This window comes from Ochotona curzoniae, unplaced genomic scaffold (assembly GCF_017591425.1).
Source record: "Ochotona curzoniae isolate NIBS_2020 unplaced genomic scaffold, NIBS_Ocur_1.0 scaffold_3890, whole genome shotgun sequence".
Lineage (NCBI taxonomy): Eukaryota > Metazoa > Chordata > Mammalia > Lagomorpha > Ochotonidae > Ochotona > Ochotona curzoniae.
In genome coordinates, this window is record NW_024467115.1 from 13,133,912 (window position 1) to 13,155,700 (window position 21,789).

At 37.5% G+C, this 21,789-nt stretch overlaps 1 protein-coding gene across 1 annotated transcript in view; it reads left to right on the plus strand.

Moving 5' to 3' along the window:
• ENPP3 (ectonucleotide pyrophosphatase/phosphodiesterase 3) overlaps window positions 1-21,789 on the plus strand; it is an 82,525-nt gene that overhangs the window by 229 nt on the left and 60,507 nt on the right. The window contains exons 2-5 of the mRNA XM_040965654.1: window positions 8,160-8,235; window positions 15,419-15,541; window positions 17,134-17,259; window positions 19,849-19,909. Coding sequence (XP_040821588.1) covers window positions 8,160-8,235; window positions 15,419-15,541; window positions 17,134-17,259; window positions 19,849-19,909 — 386 coding nt within the window. The remainder of the gene's footprint in view (window positions 1-8,159; window positions 8,236-15,418; window positions 15,542-17,133; window positions 17,260-19,848; window positions 19,910-21,789) is intronic.

Genomic DNA, 21,789 nt, shown 5'->3' on the forward strand with positions numbered 1-21,789 from the left:
TGTCAAACAAAGCAAGCCTAGTGAGTTTCGCTGACGTCCGCCCGACTGGTGCCATCCTTTGCAGACAGGTGAGGTGAGGCAAGGTGGGTGGCGTGGGTATGCTGGGCATTACAAGGACAAGCCCGAGGGCAGCAAGTGAAGGAGGACTTGGGTACATGCCTGGTGTGGTCGGACTGTATGCTGCATGGAGGAAAGTCTTCCTGCCTCCTATAGTATTTGAAGGAAGGATACTGGAAAGCTTTGAAAAGACTGATGTTGGAGGCCAGGTTGAGTTTCAAAGGAAGAAAAGGATACTGACACCATCATGTTGAAACCAAGATGGCTAACACAGAGAAGGCAAAACAAGCCTAATTATTGCTGTACTTATTTGATTAGTCCAGGTTCGTCACACTGGAGAAAACATATGAGAAGTTTTGTTGTTGAATGTGTATAAAATAATTCTTTTTATCTAAGTTATTTTTGGAAGAATTTGAATGGGTATGAGTTGGGAACCTAATAAATAAGTATTGTTTGGAAGCCAAATTAAAAAAAAAAAAAAGACCACAGACTCAGTAATGGCAACCTCTTCAGTTCCCTGCATATTATTTTTACTCAGGTAGATTCCTTAATATTTACTCATCTCAGAACCTGAAGGGTTAAGATTCTTCTCCGTTACAATATTCAAAACTTAGCAACTTAGAGAGAATCTGAGACTTTTTTCCTTACCTTACTTTTTGATTGTCCAGAGTAATGTTAACTTCTTTGTTTATTTTTACTTTCTTATTTTATTTGAAGGGCACAGAGGCACAGAAAGTGACAGAGAGGTAAAAAGGTGGAAACAGACTGACTGTCCACCTGCTGGTTACTCTCCTAAATGCTTGAAATAATCGTGGGTAGGGACAGATTGAAGCTGGGAGACTAGAACTCATTTCAGATTTCTGTTTTTGGTGGCAGAGGCCCAGGTACTTGTGCCATCACCTGTTGCCTCTAAAAGTACATATTAGGAAGAAGCTGGAATTACAAATCGAGCTGGAACTTGAAGTTGGGCACTCTGGTATGCTATGCTGGCATTTCAAAGTGCTGTGACAGATGCCTGAACACTACAGTCACTTTAAAGGTGAAGAATTTAATGTCCAGCTATTTTAACTTGTGACAAAGTCAAGACACCAGGGAAGACTTCTTCTTTCTATGTGCAGTGTTCTCTGAGGGAAAAGGAATGGGAGATGAGGATGGAAGAATATGATGTCCTGTCAGTGTGAGATGTAGCTAATAACATGGGGAAGAGATGGATCAAGGGCCAGTGGTTCTCTAGTACACCAAAGTAATTTAGGGGCATGTTACAATGGCTCAATTGGCCAGTCCTTCTTTTGCACTCTTGCAAGCTCTGGGATTTTTATAGGCACTGGTTTGTAGAATCAGCTGCTCCACTTCCCTTCCAGCTCCCTGCTTGTGGCCTGGGAAAGCAGTAGAGGATGGTCCCAAACCTCACAACCCTGTACCTACATGTGAGACCCGGAAGAATCTTCTGGCTCCTCGCTTTAGATCAGCCCAACTCTGGTCATTGCAGGAGTGAACCAGTGGATGGAAGGTTTTGTCTCTCCTTCTCTATGTATAAATCTAATTTTCCAATAAAATATGTAAATAACAAAGCAAAACAAACTAATACCAATCACAGATTGGAAGATACTGGGAAGAGGCACCTGAAAATGTAACTGAAGTATCAGAGCTATCATTCTTGAGTCACAGCATACAAATTACTGCAACAAAGTATTAAAAATTAAGATGGCATGGGGGAACTCCTGGAGGCTTAAATAAGAGGAATCAGAAATAAGACAACCTTGATAGTGAGGAACAATATAAAAATGTGTCCCAAAGGGGTATAAAGAGTTTACTGGAAAAACTGAACAAGGGTGATTTGTGTGGGAGTGGGGGTAGGGACTCAGCAATTGACTCACCTGAGTGTGGGATTGGCATGTCCATATCCATAGGAGAGGGCAGACTAAACATTGGGGCCGATGCCACTGTGCTGAGGAAGAATTTGTTTTCTGTTAAAGCTACGTTTAAGACTTTAACTGGTTTGATGAGGCCCATTCATATTGCTCAAGGTTATTGTCTTTTTAAAAAGTCTACTGTCTGTAGTTGTTGCTACATCTGTAAGATGTCATCATAGCAATACCTAGATTCATGTTTGATGAAGTAACTGACTGCTACATCCTAGCCAAGTTGGTGTGCAAAATTAACCATCACAGAGAGGAGGATACAAGTGGGAGCCCCAGCCAACAAAGTCAGGAAGAGCGGGTAAATGAAAAGCCATAAAACAAAACCAACAATAGGATTAAAATAGGAAATTTAGAACACCATGAAGTTAAGTAACATGCCATTGAATGACCAATATGTCACTGAAGAAATGAAAAAAAAATAAATAAGCATTCTTGATGCAAACAACACTACTGTGTGACCTATGTATAATAAGTGTGCACTAGGGATTGTCATATCCAGATGTGCAGATACAATGCAGTATGCATCTCTAGTTCCAAATCAGAGATGGACTCCCAATGAAACTGTTAAACATATCTGGACAATAGGATGCTGGACTCTGCCATTGTCCATACTTACAGTGTCAGGATATACTTACATAGCAGAATGGTGGATTTATGAAGGATATACTACTGTAGTAATATGGGGGTATTCATTGGGGAGAGGGGTCTTGGGGATCATGGAAGGAAAATCCCAGAGCCTATGGAAGTGTAAAATAAAATAATAATTTAAAAAAGAAAGAAGAAGTAGTAGCAGCAGTAGTAGTAGTAGAAGAAGGTCAATCATCATAAATGCAAAAGAACAATCAAAACTCAGAAACCAGGCCCGGCGCGATAAGATAATGGTTAAAGACCTTACCTTGCACATGCCGGGATCCCATATGGTCATTGGTTCTAATCGCAGCAGCCCCACTTCCCTTCCAGCTCCCTGCTTGTGGCCTGGGAAAGCAGTTGAGGACGGCCCAAAGCCTTGGGACCCTGCACCCACATGGGAGACCCGGAAGAGCTCCTGGCTTGGGATTGGCTCAGCTCCAGCCATTGCAGCCTCCTAGGGAGTGAACCATCAGAAGGAAGATCTTCCTCTCTGTCTCTCCTCCTCTCTGTATATCTGCCTTTCCAATAAAAATAAATAAATCTCAAAAAAAAAAAAACCAACAGAAACCCAGGAGCACTGAAGTCCTATAACAGATAATTAGATGAAAACCACAAATCCTGATGTTCTGCTAACTTTAAGGCAAATTGTAATAAAGGCTTTGAATATGAATGATATAACAACAAAACGCTTGGAAGTAACTAGTCATCTGAACTTCTGTGTAAAAATTCACAAATTTTGTTTCAATACAAAATTAATGTTTGCAGAAGACAATTTGAATGTATACATGATTAAATATATAATGTAGACTGACTTTAATTATACATAAAATCATTTGGAGAGACCAGTGTTGTGGGATAGTGAATAAAGCTGCTGCCTGTGCTGCTGGCATCCCATAATGGTGCCTGTTGTCCTCTTAGCTACTGCACTTCCAGCTCCCTGCCAGTAGCTTGGGAAAAGCAATGGAAGATGACCCAAATGTTTAGGTGCCTGAAACCTACTTGGCAGACCCAAATGAGACTCCTGGCTCCTGGCTTTGACCTGATCCAGTGCCAGCTGTTACTGCCATTTGGGACATAAATCAGTGCATGGAAGATTTCTTTCTGTCTCTATCTTTTTGTAGGTATGCTTTCAAATAAATGAATAAATCTTAAAAAAATAATCTGGGGAAATATTTGAAAACTACTGCTCCATTCACCAAAGTTATGGGAGGTTCTAAGCAACTGATATTCAGCTGGGCTTCAGAATTAAAACCTGAAAATTAAACCCAAATCACACACATAACAAAGCATCACTCTGAATGTTTGTTTTAAAGTTTATACATTATAGAACACCATGTGTCAGAGATATTCAAATATATTTATGTTTGTTTCTGATGTTTGAGGATGTGGTAGTCCATTGTCATCTAACCCCTGTACTCTAGTGTGGCAATAGGGGCTCTTAATTATTAGACTAGATGTTCCCTCTTTCTTTTTGTCTTGTTTTCCACACTGCTTTGGGGATTGGAAATGTTTATTTAGAGCAGTATTATAGTGTGTAATCTCTACATTTAGAATTTGTGAGGTTTATTTACCAAGGAAATTACTTTGGGACTAACATTTTCTCGTACCATATTTCAACAACTTAGCTTAAGGCCACTAGTACCAGATGAGCTTAATGCTACCATTTACTATAATTTACTGACCACACTGATAGCAAGTTTCATTATAAACCTGTAACCCTTTCTCAGTACAGATTACATGTATTAGGAATTCTGAGTCTACTCAAACAGAAAAACAGTGAAATTTAATTGATTAATGGGTTTGGAGAATTAGAAGACTTGGTTCCTGTTCCTGTTCCTGTTCTGGCATTTGACCATTATGTGACTTTGGCACGTAAGCCACATTATCTCATTAAATACTGAGAACCTTAAGTTGCCCACCCCAAAAATAGGAGCAAAATGCTTTCAAAAAGTATTTGACATAACAGGATTTGACATAAGAGAATGAAAAGAAAAGCATGTCTTTAATGGTAAACATTGTAAAATGTAAAATGCAATTATTTTATGATCAAGTACTTTGTATTGGTTCAGAATTTTTGTTACGATTCAGTCACTTTTTAAAATGTGTTGGTTTTAAACTATGACACAAAGTTTACATAACAAGGAAACTGAAATTTCTGTGGTAAGGGTTTTTGATTATTTTAGGGAAAAGAATGAGCAGAGTATATAAAAAGTTGGTTACTGTATTATTCTTATGCATGTGTTGATTGTATTAAGTAAAATTTTAAGGAAAAAAAATCCCTACAGTTACCTATGATGTACTAGACATGGACTTTAATCTTTTGACACTATGGTTCTTACAGTACTTTTCTCCTGCCTAAATTGCCCAATCAGAAAGAGCTGTGCTCTCCCTGTCACTTAAAAGTCAGGCTCAGCTGTGTAATCCTGCAGTCTGTTTTCGTCCACTGGAGGGAAGAAGGAACTCTATTGTTTTCTGGTAAAACAGGTTTATGCAACAGCCAGAACAATGGCTCGTAGGAAACCTTCGGCAACTAATATATACAAAATACTATGTATTGTAAGTACATTTCTTGATTTTGCTCTTTCTAGTTTCATAACAAGCATTAGAAGTGTGCAACTCTTGGTGTTGCTATTTAAATGCAAAATTTTTCAATAACTATATTCAGCTTTGATCCTTATGAAAAGTGTAGTGCAAGTTAATATTCTTAGTTCTGTTTTGCAAGTGGGAACTTTTGGGTAACAGCAAGTTAATATTTGATTAAAAAGTCAGAATCCATGACACTTTGCAGTACTACTTTCTTGGCATGGTTATATTCACCGCTCCAGTTCAGCTCTCTATGCTTGAACATTTTAAGACCAGAAACAAGAATTCAACAACTCTATATCTTAGATTCTTTGCTGCACTATTTTTCTCCTGCTTCACTCAACCATCAAGATAGTCTGTTTTATCTCTTTTTCTTCTATTTTTATGTCATAAAATCTCGTGTCCTAAAGAAATGAAATTTTAAACCTTCCCATTACTTTGCTGCTTTTTCTTTTCACCATCAAACTTGGGGATACACGGGATCCATGCATCATCTCAGTTTTCTCACACTCATCCATCCACCCTTTGTGCTCTGGCTTTAGACTGTGCTTGAAATCTCTTCTCTCCCATACCCACTGCTGCTTCCACAGATGGTATTGAGCAGTTTCTCATTTTGAATGTTTTTTTTTTCCATGTTGACATTGAAATTCTCCTTCTATGATTTTCTCATTTCTTGCATTCTGGAAACACTTACTTTGCTCTCGCTACATATCTCATGTGCACATTGCCTCAGAGCACATCCTGAGATCTTTTACTTTGATGATTTCACCTTTTCTTGTAGGTCTAAGATTGAGATATTTAATAAAACTACCCAGAAAACACTGTCTCTCACCATTTGTTACATCCTTGGTATGTGATTTCTAAAGCCTTCCTGATGCCTGACCTCAAGACAAAAATCAAGTGAATTATTCCCTTCTTACACCTTGCTATGGCTTTCTTTTAATCAAAGTCACAACACGCTGTCTCTCCAGCATTGTTAAAAAGAGCAAATGATATCAGGTGCATCAGCATTGAAACCGTAACATTGACCATAACAAAATAAATCTTCAGTATGTGAGTGAAATTAAATGATGACAGTTTTGATGCAAAAACTTTTGAATTTCTTGAGTTTTTTCATAATGCACTTTATTCACACACTTTTGAAATATTCTTGTGTTTTATTTATTCTTCTGAGAATTTTAGAGCTTTCTTTCTAGCCACTACACTTTTATAGTTTTCTTTCTTATCAATTGAAGAAATGATTGATCCTCAAGAACAAAACCTTTGCACAATCTATTCTCCTTCTTTTATTCATCCAACGGTTTTTAGTATATAAAAAGGAGCAAGCGTTTTAAAAGTATGATTTCAAAAGTGCCCTATTTTTTCTAAGTTTAAACAAAATTTTATTACAAATTATTTGCAATGTTCTTGGAATTATTTTTTTTTTAGCAAAGCTAAAGCCAAATTTTGGGTTGCCTTTAGGCCTTTGGAGTTCTGAGTATTCTTCCCATTATGTGCACATTTTAAGAAGGCTTCAGATACATGTGAAACTCCAAATCAAGACACTTTTTCAAAATGACATATTGAGTAAATCACTGTAAAAAGATTAAAAATTAAACTTTTACATTCAAGAAACGTATACAGTGACAAAGAAAGCAAACCACTAATGCGTAAGAGAAATACAGGATCAGTAAGAAACATATATTTAATAGTACAAAAATTGTGAAGAATCTAAGGAAAGTTAGCCAGTTTAAGTAGTGAAAAAACTAGAGATAATATATCCACCAGGAGCTATTGACTTGTAAATCTATGCTGTTTTTGTTATATAGAGTTTCTTGACATTGGTTGTATAGCTTTGTGCCTAGGGATACTTATCAGAAATGACAAGATGCAAACAATATTCTAAATAACCATTTCTGTCCGCTTCCAGTCTCCATCCATTCTCCTGAATGAACCATAATGAAAAGGCCACTGACCTTTGCAAAATATTGAGACTTTATGTACCATGTTTTTCATCATGAGCTTTACTTCTATTGAAAAAGTTAGAGCTGTTACTATTTCCAGTTGATTTTCAGAACGGAAAAACTTCCCCAAATCATTGGTTTATGTAATTTCTTATTAGATAAGTACATTTTCATGTGCTTTGTTCCTTCTGTGGAACTTGTAGGACTGTGCTTTAAATGGCCGGGTAGCAAAGGTTGTTAGATAATCCTTCCCCATTCTTCACTACACTGTGAAGTGTTGAACTTCTGTTAACCTGAATGTTTATCATTGAACATAAAAACAGGGAAGAGGGCAGAGAGACAGGGATTCCATTGAATTGTCTTATGGCTTAATCTAATCATAGCATAAAGTCCGCTACATAGAGAGCTTCATCAGCAATATTGAACATGAATGACACAGCAGTCTTCCATAAAGAAGCTTCAAAACTACTCCAAATCCTTTGTTTCAACAACTGAGAAAAGTGTATCACTTGCAAGCTATTTTTGGGGGCACTATATTTTATATACATGAAATGTGCTCATTTTCTTCTGATGGACCCAGTAGGAAAAATAGCAAAATCCTTGTTTTCTAGAGATGAAGTTATTAAAGATTTCACAATTCTTGAATTCATTTAGTTACAGGAATTCATTACACACACAGATTAATTTAGATACATAAATGCATTTAGGTACATTTAGAAAAATGGCCCAAAATAAAGTGATTCTTAAAGTTTTAATTTTTACTTGAACTCACTGTATCTGAATTATAGATGTATATGAAAGTATCTGTAATATATGCTGCTATAAGAAGTTCTTCCCAGACCTTCTTCTTTGTTTTCAGACAGTAAAGAAAATAATGTTATCACCCTCTTAGTTGAATCTTAGATACTGCCTAACTTGTATGATACAGGTATCACATATCTATGAAGAGAGGAGGGTGATCTATGTATTTGCGTTTTTTTAAAAAGAGTGAAACTTATCTTTCCCCTTCCTTTTCCTAAAATAGGTCCTTCTTGCTTTGCTGGTGATCGTGTCACTTGGATTAGGCCTGGGGCTTGGACTCAGGAAACCAGAAGGGCAAGGTATTTCCCAAATATTTCCTTATTCCTTTTGTTTGGCCTTCATCCATTACAGCTTGTCTCTTCTCCAGGCTGGCCTTTCATTCCCATTGAGCAGGAACCCACATTGTGGTCAGTGCCATCCACTCTCATTTCTGGATTTTCCTGTTTCACCCTCACACACGAACATTTGCTTCCAAGGAGAGTCCTATTATTCTATGACTGATTGTTTACCTGTCTTCATCTTCAGAGGAGACTGATAACTGGTTCCAAGACTTTCTGCTCAACTTCCTTCTTTAAGCATAAATGACGACAAAGGATCCAGCCACCTGTTCTCAGGGTCTTTGTTGCTTTGCACCTGAAATCTCATTTGCTCTTCCAATACCTTTATCTCACATTAACGTTATCCTGTCTCTGAAATCTTGCTGTTTCTTGTTAGGCATTGTCAAGTTCTTAAAAGCCATGTATAATGAAGACCTCAAATTTTTGAAAAGCAAAAGAAAGTAGGAAATACATACCACCCATAAAATGAAGGCCTTTCATTTTTTTCTGTAGTCTATTAATGTGAAAAATAAATACACTGTATACAAATGATTATGTGAGAATTGCTTCCTGCAGTCTCCTTGTGTATTGTTTTCATTTTTTACTGAGATGAAGTATGTATTTGGTTTCTAGATCATTCCTTTTCTTTTTCAATCTGACTGATAACTTCTGATTGGGTCACAGTGAGGAAGATCACTCTCTCTGTCTCTCATTCGAGCGAGTCTTAGTGAGGTTGACTGATCATTTTCAAGCTGTATTCTTCCTAGGCAGGCAGATCTTTGAGATAGCAGCTAAGATACTCTAAGATACTGGTTGGGATACCCACATCCCACATTGGAGTGCCTGGCTTTGAATTCTGGCACTAGATCCTGATTCCAGCTCTATGCTGATGTGGTTTCTTACATGTAGTATGTGAAAGTGCAAGTAACTGGATTGCATTACCAGCTGTCAGCTTTCACTAACCCCAGTTATTGCAGAAATTTGCAGAGTCAACTAGCAGATGTAGTCTTTTGCAGTCTCTCTGTTTCTCAGAAAAATTCATGTGTGTGTGTGTGTGTGTGTGTGTGTGTGAGGAAGAGAGAGAGAGAGAGAGAAATTGAAGTTAAAGCTGAAAATTACTGTGTTCACTTGGTCACTGGTTTGCTGTGTTTCTAAGCAGTAGTGCTTGAGGCTACCATGGTGGTATAACTAGCTAGTCCTGCACCTGGGGCACTGGCATCCCATATGGGCACTGGTTCATGTCCTAGCTGCTCTGTTTATGATCCAGCTCCCACTTATGGCCTAGAAAAGCAGCCGACTGCCCCAGTGTGGGAGACCCAGAAGAAACGATTGACTCCTGGCTTTGGATTGGCTCAGCTCAGGCCAGTATAGCCATTTGGGGAGTAAATCAGTGGATGAAAGTGATCTCTCTCTCTCTCTCTCTCTCTCTCTTTTTCCTCTCTCTCTCTCTCTCTCTCTTGCTCTCTCTCTGTCACACACACACACACACACACACACACACACACACACTCTCTCTCTCTCTCGCTCTCCCTCTGTGTGTGTATGTGTGTGTCTTCTTTCTGTAAATCTGCCTTTCAAATAAAAATAAAAATAAAAATAAATCTTAAAAATAAAAAGTAGGGACCTGCTTTTTGGTGGCACCTTAATGGCTAAAGTCCTTCCCTTGCGTGCACTGGGATCCCATATGGGTGCTGGTTCATGTCCGGCTGTCCCCACTTCCCAACCAGCTCCCTGCCTGTGGTCTGGGAGAGCAGTTGAGGATGGCCCAAAGCTTTGGAACCCTGCACCCACATGGGAAACCTGGAAGAGGCTCCTGGCTCCTGGCTTTGGATTGGCTCAGCTCTAGCTGTTGCAGCTGCCTAGGGAGTGAATCAGCGGATAGAAATCTTTTCTTTGTTTTTTTCTCCTCTCTGAATGTCTGCTTTTCCAATAAAAATAAATAAATCTTTAAAAAAAGAAAAAGCAGTAATGCCAGTCCTTCTAAGCTCTAATGAAGTCAGCAGTCCATTTTGGTGCTAATATTCTGATGCAAGTATACAATTGGCATTATGTATTGGTTATCTTATCCCCCAAATCACATAAATTGATTACAAAATCATATAATGGTACTAATCCTAAACAAAATCTCTTGTTCCAGTTCTTTTATTAACTCCCTTCTTTACCTTAATATATCTATTGGCTGATTTCCGAGATTCATGTTCTTATTCTCTTCCCTTTGCCTCAGTCTATCGGGGCTTTTAGACATAATCCCCTTCCATCTCCTACAATGCAACATTTGTGTTCACTGCCCGCCTTGCTTTTGCTGACACCTTTACCATAATAATTCCTTCTTATTATCCCTCACCATTTAAAATATTCACCTTCTTTACATTTTTTGGCCATATTTACTTCTCTTCACCCAACCGTGGATGCTCCTCTTCTCCCGAGAGCCCACCTGCTGTAGGCAATGCATATTCTGCTCGGGTGAGTTTAACAATGTGTATTTGTTCCTGCCCATTTACTATTTTGTGTTCACTTATTTTTTTATTCTTCAAAAGTTGACTACGTGCTTGGTATTATTCTATTTTTTGAGAATCCAAAGAGAAAGAGAACAGAAAGATATTTCACATGTATATTCTACCTGAAACACAGGTAGTACAAATTCAAATAACACATATTAGAGAATATGCTTTGGAATAATTACAATCAAAAAGAGGAATTTCAGCTATGAAATCAGGGTGAGGTGTGTGTGGGGATGGTGGAAGAGAGGTATGGAAAACATAACTATTGAATTAAGATCCAACAGAAGTCAAGATAGGAGCCACTATTGTAGCATTGCATGTAAAGCTGCCTACTGTGCTAGCATCCAATATGGACTCTGATTTGTGCACAGGTCACTATTTACAATCTAGCTCCCTCCCAATAGCCAAGAAAAAGCAGTGGAAGACAAAAATTGCCAAGTGCTTTGGGTTCTTGCTGCCCACCTAGGAGATCCAGGTGAAGCTCCTGGCTTCAGCTTGGCCCAGCACTGGCCTTCTGGGGAGTGAACCAGCAGATGAAAGCCCTATCTACCTGTCTCTGTAACTCTTCCAAATAAATAAATCAATCTTTAAAAAACGTGCAGGAGAAATATAGGGATACTTCTACAGAAAACATTTCAGGTATGGAGGAATGTACGGGGTCTAAGGCAGGAGTTCACTTGCCATGTCCTATTAAAAGAATAACAGAGATTATGAACTAGAACTTCGAGTATCAGAAGGAAGTAGTCATAAATTAGATTAGCTAGATAAAGGAAACCAGATAACATAAGAGTTGTTGCACAGCTTGGTCCTTAGCTTTCATTTTGAGTATAATAAGAAGTAATCGAAGGATTTAAACAGAGGAATGACATACTGTGGTATATTTTTCAATAGAATCCCTAGGGTTGCTGTGTTAGTTATATACATGGTAGAATAGAGACAGGTAAAAAGAACAACCAAGAGATTATTGCAACCTAAGTTGCGGTACTTGCAAATCCAAAAATTGAGTTAAAGTGATGCCTAGTAAAAAGTACTTGTAACTAGCACAAAGTATTTGGATTGTGGGTATATTTTGATGTGGTAGATGAGTTTTATTGACAGACTGAATATGGAAGGAGAAAGAGAGGTGTCGATAATGACCCAAAGAATTTTTGGCATGAAAGTCTGGAAATATGAAACTTCCATAACTGATATGGCAAAGAATCTAGGAGAAGCTGGCATGGGGGAAGAAACCAGGTACTCAGTTGTGGAATGCTATAAATATCTGTAGATATATTTTAACATTTTAATATCTATAGATACCTAAGTGAAGAAGATAGATAAATGAAGCTTATCCTAGGGGAAGCTGTCTGGGCATACCCTGTATGTATATTGGCATCATATATAGAATTTTAAATCATATGCCTGGATTGCACCAACCTTAAATAACCAGGGAGGTGAAGAAAGAAATTCAGGAGACCCAGAAAGAGTGGTTAGGAAAGTGGGTGGAAAGCAAGGGGTCTCTTGGAAACTAAATGCAGAAAAGTCTCAAAAGTTAATGTAAAAATGGAAAGGCCATAATAAAAATTGCGGTTTTTCCATATCATTTTATTCTTATTACTTCATTGACCTGTTCTTAAGATAACTAAAATTGCTGTATTTGCATCTTGTGCATGGTACTCTTAGGCACGTGTCCAATGTGCCTTCTGACCTATGCCCTCTTAAGTGCTGAGGATATTTGCTTTATAATATGTTTGGGAATAGGATTCTGACCTAAGCATGTAAGTAGTTACAGGTTGAATTCCAGGAAGGCTGCCACAACGTGCTCAATTTTCTCTGCATTGTTTCTTCTATAGACAAGCGTTTTTTTTTTTCTTTCATTTTTTTTTTTTCCAGAAAGACATTGTTTATATTTTAGGGTTTTTTTTTTTTTGGTTTGTTTTTTCGAGAGTCATTCATTTTCCTCGAAAGTCAGAGTTATAAAAAAAGAGAGCAAGAGAGAGAGAGAGGGAAAGAGATATCTCCCATCCGTTGGTTCACTACCCAAATAATTACAATGACCAGAGCTCTGAACTGGGTCATGAACTTGGGTGCAGGGGTCCAGGAACTTGGACCATCATTTGCTACTCTCTCAGATCAGGGCCATCACCATAGGAGGAGGATTAGTTTGCTTTGCTGTCATCACAGCAGTATACATTTCCAAAGGATTTTTTGAAAACGCACTAGAATTATTATACATATTTGAAGTAAAATATTCACTACTTCAAAGATAGACTTTTTAAGCTATTGATAGATTTGAATATGTGGTAGAAAATCTGCTGTTTTTTCATCAGGTTTTCTTTCATTATAGCTACTATAGCTACTGTGTTTCCTAATTCAGAGTCGAATTAGATTATCATCACATTATTATATTTTTTCTAGTAATTCTGTCCATATCACAGTAATATTATATTTTTACTTTTACATTTCTCAATTTTCCCTCCTACCATGCTTTATTTCTTTGTCTATTTCTTCCAGTGTCCAAAAAATATACTTTTAAGATTTTTGTTGCATCGTCATATAACTTCCCAAAAGATTTTTCCAATAAACGCTGTCAGTAAGAATGAATCTTATTGATTTGATTGCTAGTGAAAAATTATTGTATGTTTCAGAAGGTTACTAATCTTTTGAAACAGTGCTTTGCAAATCATGTGTCTTCCGTTGTGTGCCCCTTGGGGTCACTGATAGTGGGATGAATGTGAGGAATCTATCACTTGAGGATTACCACTTTCAATGCATCTATTTCAGCCCTCACCTTCTTTAACCCCTTTTGTGTATTTTGTTTTTTTTGTTGTTGTTTTTTGTTTGTTTTTGCATTAATGTCCATTTTATTCGTTTAACCAAGCCTTAATATCTAAAACAAATTGCCAAATCCAAAGTGATTTAGATTTTCTTTCTTTCTTTTTTTTTTAATATGTGATACAGTTTTATAGGCAAAAGTGCATATGCCAAAGTGTGGTTCTTACCCGGTTGACTCCTGAGACATCTATGTTTAATGAAGCCTTTAAAATACTTTTTTGTCTATTTTGTGAAGCAAGTATATCAAACGGCCTCCTCCTCTCCCCTAGTATTATGTAGTGTTCACCGTTGCGTTTTCTTCATAAAAAAATATTTATTTTGCTTGAAAGTTAGGAAGAGAGAGAAAGAAAGAGAAAGAGAGGAAAAGACAGAAAAATTATTCATCTTCTGGTTTATTCATGACTGCTATTGACAGAGCTGAAACAATCTGAAGCTGAGTGCCAGGAGTGTCTTACGGTTTTCCATGTGGGTGCAGGACTTGGGCCATCCTCCATTGCTTTCCTAGGCCACTAGCAGGGAGTTGGATAGGAAATAGAGCAGCCGGGATTTAATTTGGTATCCATTTGGGATGCTGGTGCCACAGTTAGAGGATTGTGCTGTGCCACCATGCAGCCCCTTTACCATTGCTTTTCATTTGTACTTAAGAAAAAACTTAATATAAAGTTTTTAACCATCTTTTACCTAGCATATAATTAAATGTAGTAATACCAAAACAATAGAATGAATAATTAAATTTCAATAAACACAATAATGCTTAAGTAAGGAAATAAACAAATTATAGAATAAACAACTAAATCTAAACAATATAATGATTTTTAAGAGGTGAGGACAAGGTATGCATAGTTGAATTCTTTCAGGTATATCATCATATCTTCCTTTTCCTCAGGGAATCCTTTAGGGTTCAAAGCAGGAAGCAAAAATCACAAGCGAACTTACAAATTGATTTTCATGGTAATACAGAGTAAGAAGTTGCATTTACCTGGACACACATTCCTGGTGCAACAAGAACTGCAGTGTTTCTGTTGTTGCTTGTCAATGGCATGATAATGACTCCAAAACCAGAAACTTTACTTTGTCTTCCTCTTCCCTGAACTCCAGACTCAAATATCCATATACATTCCCATGGATAGCTAAGAAAACTGAGTTTATCATCTTTGTAGGTTCTTGCCCTACCTGCATGTTAGAAGGCATTTGCGATCATCCGTCTTCTTCACTTCATATGTAAAACATCCCACCTATTAATTGTGGTTTAATTTCTCTGAGCTTTATTTGCATTTTCCATGGATATGTTGTGGCAACTAACTTACTCCAGGTCCTCATCAATTTTGTTTTGGGTTAAAAATCTCATGATTGACTGAGGAGTTTCCATTCCTGCTATTCCCCTTCACCAGTTTTCTAGAATAAGTTTCTAAAATGCAATCCTAATTACTTCTTGTCTGTTTATGATTTATGGATTTCCTTCAGACTTCTTAGTATGATATAGCACATTTTCCCCAACACTTCATCTTTGTCTTTGAAATTTACTTCTTCACCATTGTGACCTATCTGCTGTTCCCCAAATTTTCTTTTCTTAGCTTCGCTGGTTTTAAAAGTCCTGATCCATCTCCCCAGACTCTGTGAGCATGCCCATGCCCGTCCCAGTTTTTGTTTCTCTCCTTCTGTGCTCCATGTGCTTTCGTCATGTAGGAGTAACTCACTATCACGATACGCTGGCAGATCACATAGCACCATACAAATCATCTATTTGTGTGTCCTGGTCTGTGTAATGTACTTCTGCATGCTTCCACCATTTCTTATGAGCTGTTGGATAACTTCTAAATGCAGGCGTCCCTGTTTTCCTCACTCTACAGGAAGCTGCAGGAAAAAGTGCTTTGATTCATCATTCAGAGGACTGGAGGGCTGCCGATGTGATACGGGTTGTGAGGCTCGTGGTGATTGCTGCTGGGATTTTACAGACACCTGTGTGGCAGCAAGTAAGATTGCCAAAATGTGTTTTTTTAGCTTGTTGATTGTGATATCATTACTGTGTGTTCAAATTTTACCTATACACTCAATGTATTAAGGTTATCACACCCATTTACTACAAAGTGGGTAGATTAATCAACAGAAATTCCCTGTCTCACAGTTATACAGACTGCAATACTACATTATAGATGTTGGCAAGATTGGGTGCTTCTGGAGGCTATGCAGGGAAGTTCAGTCAACACCTCTCTCACTGCAAACCCTGCCTCCTTTGTCACATAGCCTGTGTCTCTTTGTATCCAAGGTTTCCTTTTTATAAGGATATTAGGCATATTTGATTAGGACCGATACAGGAGACCTCATTTTACCTAATTTTCTACAAGTAATATTAGCTTATTTCTATATAAGGACACAGTCACAAATATGAGTTAGGACTTTAGCATCTTTTGAGGGGGGGATATTAGTATCATTTCATTTATAGTGCTAATTTCCTTTGTAATATATATATTATATATGAATATGTATATCATATTACATATAATTAATGTTGAGGACTAATAGTCTGTGATGATGATGATAGTGCATAATTACAAAGCTTCAAGGGAGTTTTTATTATAGCTTATATTTAAACATCTGTAGCCTCATTTGAGTGGTTCTCAAACTTGAAAGTACATAAGACTCATTGGGAAGATATGATTCTTGGTTGTGCAGATTCTGGCACCTCACAGAGCACAATTTGTGAAATACTGTTATCTAAGTGAAAAGATTGTGGAAAGCAGAGGTTCTGTGATTAAACAAAAGCAAAGGTTAGAATAATAGAGCTCCATCCATTATGTGATCTGAAAAGGGTAAGAAGTGGAGGGAAAATTCACTACCAATAAGTTCTGTATTCCCAGTATATAATCTCATCAGATATTTTATTTTCTCAATAAAATACTGAAGAACTGTACATAAAATAGTAGCAAACAATGGTCACGACGTGTTTATCGAAACATAGGGCTAACGTTGGTTTTACTCACTATTTCCGACTATTTGGCAATGGGAAATAGCCTTCCTTAAGCGTCTTTGCTACCTACATTCAGCAATGAGATTTATATAAACTACTCTTATACTAAGTACAGAGTTTGAAAGAATAGCAAAGGTGTGTTTGGTAGCTGACCTAACACAACTGTCATCCCCAGCTGAGAGGTACTCCCACTTGCCTGCATTCTCAAGGATGTGGCTGTTTTCCTGATCCTGCTCTTCCTTGCTGTCTATTCATGGACAAGGCTGGACCAAACCATCCTTGCATGATAGTGACCAGTCAAGACTCAGGATTCTTCTTTGAGCACAGCCTGTACTCTCGGGCAGCAATGGGGCTGGTATGTGGAGTTTCTTCAAAGTAGCATACCTGTGAGACAGACTCGAGTCACACACTTATAAAACTGAATTTCTGTCTGCTATTCATGCCAGTGATGGAAGTAGTGTATTCTCTCTCTCTCTCTTTTTTCATTGTGCGTTTTGACTTATAATAAACATACAGGAAATGTATGACATTTGTATCCTTCGTATTAAATACTCAGGAGAAATGAAATGCTAAGCATTGAGTTGCTTAATTTTACAGCTCAACTATGGACATGCAATAAATTTCGCTGTGGAGAGACCAGACTGTCGTCCACCCTCTGCTCATGTGCAGATGACTGCTTGCAGAGGAAAGACTGCTGTACCGATTACAGCAGCGTCTGCCAAGGTAAGCCAGGATGCTCGTACACCTGCCTCTAGGACTTCAATGAGCTCCTTTTGGCTGCAAAACTTAACAGCAAGACAGAGAATCCCCAGTTACTCCACACGGATTAAAAGCTCAAATGTGTTTACTGGAGGAAGAAATGCACAAAAAAGAAGGAAATCCATTGACCATGTATTACGGAGAGAAAACAAGAGCTGAACATCCATATTTGCCTAGAAGATAAGGCCTTATTCTGTTCAATGACCACACCAAACATATGTGAGAGCTTCAAAACATTCATGGAAAATTGATATTATGAGAAAAATTTTGTGCATTAGTTTCTAAAAAATTGCACCAAATAGACTTATATTTTACTTTCATTTTTTTCTATGAATTTTTGAATCCCTCATCCCACTGCCCTGTATTTATGGTTTCAGTCCCTGATTGATAGACCCTTAAATTAAAACATTTGGAAAATTGGGAAGAGGTTATTTAAGCCCAGTAATTGAAACTATTGTGTCCTGAGTGGTTAGAGGTATACTCGGGGAATTAGTGCAGAGTCAAGATGAGATTTAATGTTATTCAGTTTTTTATTCTACCTGCCCACCACCTTATAAATGATATGAAAAATTTTAGGTGTCATCAATTCCTGAGGACACCTGATGAAATTTAGGAATAATATATATTCATGCCAGTGAGATTTCTTCAAACTCTCCACTCCTTTACTTATGACACCACATCCAACTAAGCTCTCTAACTTACACTTTCTTATTTTCACGTAAGAGAGGTGACTTTTAAGTTTGATTACTGAGATGGAAAGAAAATACAATAGTATAGCAGAATCATTATTAATCTATGAGTGGAAAACAACTTTTACGGTAAGAGGTGAATTGGTTTTGTAAAAATATAAAATCAGAGAAAAGGTGTCATTACAAAAGGAAATAAAAGCCTAATACGATAACTCCATCCTAAAAAAATAGTGATTGTCTAATATTTAGTAGTAACTATTGCATTAAGAAGATAATTTCACTGTAAAGAAATATTGAGTGGTTGGAAGGATGATTGTATCAAGTTTTAGATTTTTTTTCCCTTAACAAAATATACTCATAATTTCCCCTAAATTATAGATTTGCTGATGCAAATTCTAGAGTTCATATAATTCATTCATAAATTTTTCAATATGTACCTGAAATAGTTAAGGATTTAATAAAATTATAATACTGTTTATACATCCAAAACTAATGACCAAATTTTCTTTATCTCATAATATTTTAAAAAGGATTATAACAGAATCTAAGTAGGTTTTAAATGTCATAACTGATTAGCATATTTCAAGTCTATATTTTTAAAAATATATTCTCCCTTTTTTCAGCTTGTACTTTATTTTTGTTAGAGAAATGAGGTAGTTTGTCCTGTAGCATTTTGTAGTCATGGTTTCCTAATTGCATCCTCTGATTTGAGCGGTTTGTCATCTTTAAGGTTCAGTGTAATTTACTTCTTTGTTTTTCTGCAAGTGCACTTGGTAGGTGGTGTTGCTGCTTTTATCAAGAAGTATGTTGCACCTATTCCTGTGTTTTGGGGAGGATGCTAGTCATGGTTCCATGTTGGGAAACATTAGGGGAATATTGTTACTTTGATTTTTCAAATTAGCTGCAATGTTCTATTTTTTACAGTTATTAGTGCACAGAGAATAAGTTTCATGAATTTCATAAATGTGATTCCCAGAAGACAATGATACTTCCTTCCACACATCTCTCCTTCTCCAGCTCTTCCTTTTTTTTTCTTCTAATATTTTTGTGATAATATACTGACAATGTACTTTCTAGGCACAGCTCGATGTTTCTTTGAACAAAAAGTTCTAAAAATAAAAGGTAGATAGACCACTGTTTTGCAGGGGTATGGTCAAGCATTAGAGACAACAATCAAATCACAAGACGTCAATTTAACTATGTATTAAGGTTCTTCTGTACTCTCTTTATTAGCTACAACCAATCAGATAAAACATGATTTTGAGTCTGGGATATTTCACTAATAATATTCTGTTGCATCCATTTTGTTGCAGAAAGCAGGGTTTCATGGATTTCATTCTTTCTAGATTGAGTTGTATTCCGGAGTGTGTATATACCATGTCTTCTTCATTTCATTATTAGTCAGTGTAAATCTGGGGGCTGAAAAAGAAACATGCGTGTAGCAAGATATTATTTTTGGTCAAGGTTTTGAACATTTATTAAATCACCCCCCACTTACTATCAGCTATTGGCATCATAACTATTTATTTTTCCTTCTCTCTTCTTTATTTATATCTATTTATTAAAATTCACTTATTTTAGCAATTCAGAAAATGTTGTTCTGATGGGGGTAGGGAGGGAACATTATTGAGAAGCAGAAGAAACATTCCTTTCAGCTACAGGAATCTATTGTTTTTCTTGGTAAAGGATATCTTTCTGATGTTTCCTTGTTGTAGATTACAATCTGTGCAAGTCATTAGAAGCACTGCCCTTGCCAATTTGTCAAACAGCACTTCTTGTATGCTGAATTAAGTAGTTCAGGCAGACCATGTGTCTTGAACACTACTTTCGCGTGTCTTAAGAGTTTTGATTTTATGTTTTTCAGGAGAAACCCGATGGGCAGAAGAAGAGTGTGTCTCGGCCGACCAGTCTCAGTGTCCAGCAGGGTGAGGATGAATGACATGGGTATTTTTATCTTCCTCCTAAGGACTGGCACATGGGAATGTGAACCCTGGTGGCATTTCCTCATTTTGCTTATGTTTCAAAATAGAAAAGTAACACATTAGGATTCTGCTTGTGGCTTCCAAGTTACACCAGATTGTTTGCTTTACAGTGGGTACAGGGAATTTTTGTGGCAATGTACTATATTCATATGTTGTAGCAATGGCTTAAAAACTCAGTGGAGTATTAATAACCAGCATTTCTATGATCAAGACTCTCAATTGAAATTAGTTCTGCCAGAATTATTTTCTACTAGCAATCTGGTGCCTCAAATTTCTCCTTTTTGAACATAGGGAATAAGGCTTGTATATGGACATTGTTAACAATGAGAGGAAGCCTTTAAGGAGTAGATGGGAAGAGCTTTGGCACGTGCACCCAGGTGATGAACAGTAAGTGGCCTTGCTGACCCAGCCATGTACCAGCTCCACACATTTATGGCTATACTTCATGTTCTTTGCCCTGGTGTGAGGACACGTCCTCACCATCATCTCAGAGCCAGGAATTCCCCTTTTCTTTTGGAGCTATTGCCCTTGACACTTCTCTGCTTAGCAGTGAACGTATGGCAGTGATATAGAAGATAGTGCAATGAATTCTTGGCTATAGGAAGAATCTGAGGAAATATTTTTAAGTTATTTCACTTGATTTTAAGCAAAGACAAGTCTGTAGACTTTCTCCTCTTCCAACCTGGAAAACAAAACAAAATCATAATTTTTGAAATTGTTTCTAGAATTGTAAGGAAAACTGTTGCTAGTATCCAAAATTCTTTATTTCAAAACATGAAAATAGATTGAAAAGAACATGGATACAAGACCAGAAGTGCATACCCTCCAAATGTGGATAAAAACTGAGTGGAGTGTGTGTGAGTGTGTGTATGTGTGTGTGTGTGTGTGTGAGAGAGAGAGAGAGAGAGAGAGAGAGAGAGAGTCTATTGTTCTCAGTGCCTGTGCCTATTTGATTCAGGAAAACTAGACTTCCTGGATCCGAGAAAGGAGAAAGTGTACAAAGCAACATGGACTGTTTGTATTTTGTTTTAAATTATAGACTAATGTTAATTGTTTGCAATTTGTATCTTTTATTCTTCAAAACTGAAACCTTTTTTTTTAGATTTAAAGAAACATTGTTAGCCGAAGCCAGTCTGACATGTTAGCAGAGATTTTAACTCATGAAAAAATGAGCAGCCTGATTGAAAACCACACTCTGAGCCTTTTCAAAAAATGTAATTAAACACATTTTCATCAAGTTCATTTGAAATGTGAAAGCACAGACATGTTAGCCGTATTCAGGGAAGCAAGAGGCCAGGAGAGGAGGGGTGGAATGGATATGTCTTTGCCTTCCATCCTGTCTGCATGAGAAGAAAGAGAGAGCCCCTCCACGTTGCCAGACTTCATATGAGGCTGGAAGAGAAATGGTCACATAACACACTCTGGATTCCCTGCGGAGGTGAAATACTTGTTTGTTAAGTGGCCATTTGATTGATGGATAGGTGGATGAGATTCACACACACACACACACACACACACACACACACACACACACACACACACACACACGTTTCACCAACTGCTTCACTATCTATATGTCGCAATGGCTGGATCTGGGCCAGTCCAAAGCTAGAAGCCTAGAGTTTCCCTGGGGCCCAGAGACCCAGGAAGTTGGGCAAGCTCTTGCTGACTTTTCCAGGCCTTTAAAAAGAAGCAAGATAACAGGTAGACCAGTCTGGACTCAAACTGGGGTCAATATAGATTGACGGTACCGCAGGTGCAGTAACCTACTACAACATATGCTGGTCCCAAGTGGAGTGCTCTTTACGAAGGAAGGATGATAT